Source organism: Phascolarctos cinereus, unplaced genomic scaffold (genome assembly GCF_003287225.1).
Source record: "Phascolarctos cinereus isolate Bilbo 61053 unplaced genomic scaffold, phaCin_HiC Scaffold_5;HRSCAF=322, whole genome shotgun sequence".
Lineage (NCBI taxonomy): Eukaryota > Metazoa > Chordata > Mammalia > Diprotodontia > Phascolarctidae > Phascolarctos > Phascolarctos cinereus.
Window position 1 is genome coordinate 364,364,976 of NW_027555958.1, and position 9,154 is coordinate 364,374,129.

At 33.2% G+C, this 9,154-nt stretch overlaps 1 protein-coding gene across 1 annotated transcript in view; it reads left to right on the forward strand.

Moving 5' to 3' along the window:
* Positions 1–9,154, forward strand: part of USH2A (usherin) — a 962,202-nt gene that overhangs the window by 524,778 nt on the left and 428,270 nt on the right. The window contains 1 exon segment of the mRNA XM_020982269.2: positions 2,970–3,121. Coding sequence (XP_020837928.1) covers positions 2,970–3,121 — 152 coding nt within the window.

Here is a 9,154-nt window from a genome sequence, read left to right on the forward strand (position 1 = left end):
CTTTGCTTCTACTCCACCTGATTTTTATGACACAATACTGGTCATAATCATTCAATTTACTCCTCTACAAGATTTTATGAATAAGTTTATTCTAAACCAGTGTTGCCCTGGGATTCTGTCTCTCATTTTGGCAGGAACATAAACTAGGTAGTTTCTAACTGTTTTTGACCTCTTTCTAATGGTAATTGATTAAACAAATTAAACTTCCATAGGAAATAGTGAAAACTTGTGTTAATATGTGTTCTTTTATCCATTTCCCATTTGGCTTCATTAACTTGCTTAATAGTTCATGTTGGAGTCTCCTCAATTGTCTGCCATTTCTTTTCATTTTTATTCTTCTAATTTGGTTTTGGTTTTTATTTTTATCATAAGACATCAATAAGCTGATTATATATAATCTATTTGGAAATTACTTATATCAATAGACAGACATTTAATTTGCATTAAATATGACACTGCCTATGTGACTTTGCATATGGTCACTTAACCTCCTCTCTGCTGAACTTTGTCTTGAAGTAGCTGACTCTTAAAGACAGTGTGTTACAGTAGTAAAAAGAGTGCCCAATAGGTAATCAGGAGAGACTTGGAATATAATCCTAACTTTCACACTTACTAATTAATTTACCTTGGTCAAGTCACTTAACTTTTGACACTCAATCTTTTATCCATAATACCTGTAAGTTTCTTTACAAAGTTCTTGTGAAACTTTAATGAGATGACATATTTTTGTATTATAAATATTAAACTTTATGAAATGTTAGTTATGATCATAGTTGATATAATTTGGAAGATCCCATAAGTTGTAATAGAATTTGTCTACCTTTTTATCATCTGTATCATGTTGTAGATGTGATTTCATAGAGTAAATTGTTTTCATAGTAGATTACTTGCAAATGCTTATTATGAACACAGCTATTTGAATGACCAAGGGTCTCATAATTTTTTTTAAATTTTTTCCCCTCTGCCTTTAGATGCAAATCCAACTCCTCTAATTCTTCTATTTACATCTCTGAGGAGAAACTGTAGTCATCCTTCTCTTTATCAATAACTTCCTTCATCTTCTGGTTTCTTTTACAGTTTGAATATCAAGATTAATATGTTCTACTTTCTACAGTAATTGATCATTAGACCAAGAACTCACATTTTGAGTACTAACAGGTTAAAGTGCATAAACAGTTAAAAACCTGTGAATTTTAAAATCCTCTGCACCCCTTTCTACCACTCTAATACCATAGTTGCCAAGATAAAAAAAAAGACCATGTAGGGTTAAGGGCTGTTGAAAATTTTTCTTTGTTTCCTGGGTTGCTATGGCAAAACAGTTCATCACTAAGTGGCCATCCTGGCCCTGAGTCTCCCCATTCTTAGTTTACTCTTTGGTGATGAATTGCTGGAAGTATATGCAAAGGTTTTCTGTCATGAGAGATTTTTCTGGGACTAGTGCTCTGTTGGATGAGCCTTTGAGAATCCAGGATCATTTCCATGCTGCAAAGAGATGCTGGACTAATATTTTGTGAAGGTTATAAGGAAAGGAGCTATGGTTTTCGGGGTCTCATTTTTAGTATCAGTAGATGGAATAGGGAATATTGAAACTATTATAATTATATACTATATTGTCTCCTTTTTCTCTTTTCTAACTTGTTGTCAATTTCAATCTTTGCTTCAAGGAGTCAATGATTTTACTACATACAGGCAACTGGTAGAAGATTTACTGTCACCTCAGTAACATCTTTTCTCTTTCTGAAGAGTCAGTATAATGTTTGGTTATAATGTTTGCAGCTCACTATTTCCGGTGTCTAATGACTTCTTATGAAAAAATTACAGATATACATTCATGTTACTTTTGAAGACTGTACATGATTTTGGCCTTCTCATTCATTTCTTTTATTTGTAGGAAATAATCAATATTGACATTATTTAGCTCCTCTAGTAGTATGACAACTCATTGCTCATTGGAAAAAGATTTAACATTTATAGTTCCAACATTGAAATTAATATTTATGGATTATTTTAAAATAATGTCAGTCGTAATCTGCTCTGTCTTCTTTTCAAGAACTCTGCCATGGTCACTGTTGAAGTGGAAGATTAAGATCAAGGACAATTTCACATTTTCTATAGTTGCACTGTTTATTGAGTCCAAAAAATCCATCATTTAATGACCAGCCTTCTAATGATCAGTCTCTCTGAATTTAGCAAGGCTTGGGGCAGTTAGGTGGTACAGATGGGCCTGGAGTCTGGAAAGTTTGAGTTCAAATATGGCCTCAGACACTTACTAGTGGAGCAAGTCATTTAATCTCTGTTTGCTTCAGTTTCCTCAACTATAAAATGGGGATAACAATAATAATTACCTTTCAGGGTTGTTATAAGAATCAAATGAGGTACCATTTGTAAAATGTTTAGTACAGTGCCTGGCACATGGTAAAGACAATATAAATGCTAGTCATCATCATCATCATCATCAATTATTATTGTCCTTTGCTGTACCCATACTTCAAGTTTTTCTAATTTGAACTTGCTACAGCTTGTGTTCCAGCAGCCTAACTTTCAAGAACCCAGAATCACCTTCATCTCATGTAGAAAGGAGTGGTACAAAATTAGTGGCAGCTCAAAGAAATTTCATAAAAACACATTTTATCTAACCTAGTTATTTTTGAACATTTAATTATGATGATAGATAAATTAAAGTAGGGAGAATGGTGAAAGAAGAGAAGAGTTCTGGACTGGGAAGAAGGAGTTCTGAATTGTAACTTATCATGCCATTGTGCATGAAAAACTAGAATCAGATTCTTTGTCTGTAAAATCAGGAGGTTTGGCTAAATAATTTCTAATGTCTCTTCTAGCTGTGACATTCTACAATTCAATGATTCATTGCTCCTGTTCATCTGGAAACCTCTTCAACATGTGCCATGTTCTTCTGGCATAGTGCTGTAAACTCTGGAAATCATGCTAATAGCAACTTATTGCTTTCCTAGGTATTTTAACAAGTTATGGACTGTACATAGATGGTGTACTAATGCAGAATTCATCACACCTCAGCTATTACGCTCATGGATTTGCTCCTTGGAGTTTGCATTCTTTCAGAGTCCAGGCATGCACGGCCAAAGGTTGTGCTTTGGGGCCACTGGTGAGTATTTTGATTTATCTCTTAAGAATGTAAACTTTGGTGAATGGCACTGAATGTCATGGTAAATGGCAATGCCTCATTCCAGTCACTACTAACCCATAAGAGAAAATGTGACACTTTATAAACCTTGTCATTCAGGAATTACAAAGGAGTTGATAGATAATCATTTGTTCCTGTTGCAAAACTACAGATAGGTTGCATGTGTTGTGAAGGAAGGAATAAAGCCTATATATTGAAATGAAGAGAAGTTAGCAAGTTTAAAGGATACAAATGTAGCTTAATCTACCTTACATAGAAAAATATAAAGAAGAATTGTAATTAATGATGTAAAAGGGTGAGGGTCTTAATGAAGGGAATAAATAAGGTATATAATTGATGAAACATAATTATCCAAACAAGAAGGTATACTGATTTATAAACCCAGAGAGTTGATCTGGTATATAAAAATAAGCTATCATACTAGTCTGATAGAGAATGCCATATGTACAATATTTAGGATTATGTTAATATCAGTTTGTGGTATCTGAAAAGAAGAAATGTGAAAAATTTAGGTGCTAATCCCTTCTTACCAACCACCAGCAATTATCAGAATAGCAAAAGTCATTTTGCTTTTGTAATGCAATATTTTCATAGCTAATCATGCTTAATATTTATTAACAGTATATTTCTTTGGGGTTGTCTTAATTTTTTCTACTAAATTCTCCTCCCTTAGATTTGTTTTTAAATATATTTTCTATGGACATTGTCCCTAGGGTATCAAACCTGTTAATCATTTGAATCAGTTAGTTAGTGAAGAAGCATTTATTAAGCACTGTCTGTGACAGGCATTGGACTAAGCCCTGAGGAATCAAAGAAAAGCAAAAACACAGTCCTGGTTTTCAAGGAGCTCACAGTCTGATGGGAAGACAACAGATAAAAATTATTGCACCTAGATGGTACATATACCGTTGTAACCCATTTAAATTCAGTGAGGGAGAAGCAGATCTGTGCTGCCAACTGTCTGTGGGTCCTTTGTCCAGATTGTTGAAGAGAATTCTCACTTGGGATCTTTTATGACTATGTGAAGAATGGAGATGGTATTAGAGGTCTGGAGAAGAGAAACATGCCTGAGGAATGAAGAATGCCTCTCCTCTACAAAGCTCACACACCAACTCTACCCCTCAATCACATCATCATTTTCTCCATTCCTCCTGTGTCCTGTTCTGCAGCCAGGGTGAGATACGGGGCTGCCCTTCCCCTACTTTGGTTAACAGTCAGGTTATGTAGTGGATTTGGAAGGTAATCTCATAAAAAAGAGATTGCCCCCAATGAAGATTTATTCTCTTCATTATATAAAATACAATATAATTATTGCCTTGAAAACTGGTTTTGAGTTTTAATTCTTGTTTGTATTTTTGATCACACTTCGTATTTTCTTTCAAAAATGAGTTGCTTTCAATGGGCTAAAGCACAATCTATCCATGAAGCAGAACTGCAGGCTTTATTACCATTAAAGATTTTATAGCTGAGAGTATTTTTTGATGGGTATTTATTCTTAAAAGCATGAAGGGCTTTTAGCCAATTTTTCTCTTCTATTTGAAAATTCTCTCACTGTCTCTCCCTTCCCCATCTCTCTCTCTCTCTCTCTCTCTCTCTCTCTCTCTCTCTCTCTCTCTCTCTCTCTTTCTCTCTCACACACACACACACACACACAACACACACACAGTCCCACTGCCTTCTCTCTTTGTTTCAATGTAGCTGTACCCTGAACACATGGGATTGTTACACACATTCTTGCTGCAATGTTTGGGAGTGATGTGATGCCCCAATATATTTTCAAGGAGAAAATCATAGAATTGGTTTCTCAGAATGTTTTCCCTACTGATTCACCAAATTCCAAGCTCTGTGCTGACTTTGAGTACAATTCAGTGTGTAAGTTGATCTCCTTGGTACTTTTCTTCATTCTCGTACACAGTATGCAATCTCTTTTCCCAAGCCAGCAATCCATCTCTAATCACATGCATTGAACAGCCACATCTTTATTTAGAACAAGTCAACTAAATACTGCCAGGAAGTTAAAGTCCCCATCTTCATTTGATTTCTGAATGATTTTTTATACCTATTACAGTAAAAAATCCTGCTTTGAAAATTTTGCATCTCTGGGTATCCTAGATGATGCTAGATAACACTCCCAGTAGTAAACTGATATTACACAAGCAGCTATTTTTGTTGCTAATCTTTTATTTAATGTGTGTTATTGGTTGATGACAACAATGCAACTATCTTTAGAGACAGTTTTTTTCTGTCCTGCAATCATAAGGGTGTGGCCAATAGAAGTTAACCAATTTTAAGAGAAGTATACATCTTTGAGAGTACATTCCTAAATGTATACCTCAATAAATACAATTTAAGGAAATATATATTTCAATGAAATGTATAATCCATTTTATATATATATATATATGTATATATATATATGTATATAAAATGTTCCATTTATTTTTACCATTGCTAACTCTTCTAAGTTGGTAAACACAATAATTTCCCGATATGATGCTAAATAAATAAGAAAAGGAACAAAGATAGTTGCTTGTATGCTTGTTTTGAAAGACAATTATTTTTATCCCATTTGGGGTAATATTCCTTTGTGATTCATAACTATATTGTTTCCTTGTTGTTTAGAGTTTCGTTAGATTAATTCCTTCTAAACAATATCAATTCTAAATAAATGGAAATGTAACTAACATAAGCAAGAAATAAGCAATTTTAGGGTGTAAACTTGGCAAAATAACCTTGCGCTCATCATTAGTTTTTTTTTAATTGTTGAAATGACATTTTCCACAGAATTACACAAAAATAAGTAACTTTCAAAAGTGTGTTTTCCCTTCACTTTCAAATATTTTAGAGAGATATAATTGAGCACTTTGTCATTCTGCAAAGTTATGTACTCTATATAAATAAAATATTCTGCATTTTATCTGACCAACACATTGCTTCGAAGATATTGAATAATATTAATGTACTCTAAAGCTTAGTCCTCAAAACTGTGGCTGATTCTAGAACATTCATTCAGCTCTCTTCCCTCTAGCTATTTTTAATGGACAGATGATCACGAGATTTAGAGCTGAAATGGACTTTAGAAAACATCCAGTCTAACTATTTTATAGATGAGGAAACTGAGGCCCACAGAGGTTAAGTAATTTGTCAGTGGTCATTCAAGTAATCAGTAGCAGTGGGACAGAAAAATCACAGTTCCTATTTTGTATTGTTGTTGCTTGTATTCTTTCTATTAACATCCACATATTAACAGACTTTTTCTTCAGACAACCTGCTTGGATTTCAGTCTGCTAACTCCAAAACGAAGCTTACATGACTCATAGTAAACAGCCATGTTTAGTGTGTCACACAGACTGAAACCTTAATGCATTGGATGCAATAGTGTGACATAGCTGTTCAATACTTAAATTGATTTAGTGGAAGGAAACAATTTAGTAAGTCCCTACTTTGTACTAAGGACTGTTCTATGTGCTTTATTAATGTTTTTTTTTTTGATCCTCATAACAACCCTGTGGGGTAGCTGCTATTGTTATCTTCATTTTATAATTGAGGGGACTGAAGCAGGAGGAGTTGAAGTGACTTGCCCAGTATCACACAGCTAAAATGTGTCTGACACCCAATTTGAACTTGGGTTTTCCTGACTCCAGGCCCTGTGTGCTATCCACTGGGCCTGTGGTACCTAGCTGCTTCTATAAACATGTACTTGAAGTGACATTTATTTCTTACTTATAACCCAAATTACTGAAGTTTAAATGGACACAAGAAATTTATGGTGGTTTTGTGTGTGTGTGTGTATGTGTGTGTGTTTTCAATGGGCCAACAATTAGTTTTCTATAACAGGAAGCTAACAACATCATAAGGCACAAGATAAAAGTGTGTTAAAGGTGAACTTCTCTAGAGTGCAAAAAAGATTTAATTTAATGCCCTTTTGTTTGCTTTAAGCTTTTAAAATACCCTTTCTTCATTTGAAAGTACTTGTACTCAACAAAAGCCTATCAGTATGTAAAGGCTTCTGTTCAGCTTTAATACCCATTAGAGTTCCATGTAAATGAAAAATAAGGAACTGAGATAAAAGAAAGCAAAACTTTATGGTCGCAGCAATCCAGTGTATTTGGGAAATAAGTGTCTAATGTATACTTAGCTTAAGTAATATTGAGAATTCAAATAATCATAAATGTAATTTTCTTATTGAGAAAAGTCAGTCTCATTATATTGCAATTCCTATTTTTATTTCCTGGCAAACTATTAACAAATATAATTGTAAAATTACAATGCAAAGTGCTGGCTGCTTCTCCACATGCAAATAAAGTGAAAATTGGGGTTATTAGCCCAATAATTGTAGCTTAAAGATAATTTTGCCTGAAATAACCAAACAATTGAGGCAAACATATTTGGAGAGAGTTGGTTTTGTCATAATTACCTTAATTCTCTATTTCATTTTTGGTCCAATTATTTTGAGAACAATTTATGTCTAATAAACAATAGTAACCATGAATTTAAACCAATTCATTTGTGAAGATATCTAAAAATAATGAAACAATGACTTGACAGTTTTTCAGTCAGATATGGTATTTGCATATATAACTGCTGCCCTAATTTCTGATATCCTTAAGAAGCATAAATAATTTCATCTAGAAAGGAAACACTTAAAATCTCACTTGAATGCACATACATATAATATATACATATACATATGTATGTATACATATATGTATGTCTGTGTCTGTGTCTGTGTCTGTGTGTGTGAGTATCCACAAATGAAAAAGCATATAGGCAATAATGAAGGAAAGTTTTGTTTGCTTACCTTCTGATTGGATCACATATTTTGTGAGGGTATGATCTTTTTCTCTATGTATGGGCTCATATTTATCAGTATAGTCGATAAATCTCAAAGGGTCATGCAATTATAAATGATGCTGATGAATTTGTTTTAGTTAATTAGCTCATATAAGTTAGAGGCTGTGTATTGTAGGAGACGGCATGCTGAACAAGCTTTCAATTACACCTTAGATACTAGCTATATGAATCTAAGCAAGTCACTTATCTACTCTGTGCCTCAGTCTCCTTATCTATTAAAAAAAGGGAGCTAAGCTTGATAACTTTAGACATCTATTCTAGCTGTAAATCTATAATCCTGTAAATCTATGACTGAGACAAACAGTAAATTGTGAATGTCTTTGTCATCATTTTGTTTCTTTGCCTTCCTTTTTACTTTGACATTTGGCTATTTTAATTATTGGCTATTATGGATATTATGGATATTGTTGCTATTAATTTCAGGTCACTGTGGAATTGAATTGACTTTTATTCCAAAGCCCGTTTGGGGGAAGCATAATCTTTTTCCTTGCTTCTGTAGTGAAAAGCACAATATAGTAAAGTGAGTTTTTGTAATTTATATATGTGCATATATAAATTATACATATATATGATTTATACATATTCATATATATTATATATGTATGTATATGTATATATATATTATACATGTATTATATATGCATATACATATTATATGTGTATTATATATACATATTATATATGTATTATATGCACATATTTATATATACATATAAATTACACACACACACACACACACACACATATATATATATATATATAATATATATTATATATATATATATATAATATATAATATATATATATTATATTATATATATATATATATATATATAAAATTTAGGGAAGGAATCACCAAGGTACAGTTTTTATTTGTTGAGTGAATGTCCAATTGACTGGGACCATCTCTCTCTACATGCAGAGAAGTAGAAGGGTTCTGTGAACTGCTCTGATTCAGTCAAGTTGATTGGGACAGCTTTTTTGATAGCCTGGTAGAATCAGCAGAAAGCCCAAGGTAGTTGTCATTCCATGCATACCACTTTATAAACAAATCATGGCATATTGGGTTATGGAGCCTACTGCAGCGGAAAGTGAATTGGCCTTAGAGTCAGACAAATCTGAGTTCATATCCTGTCTCTG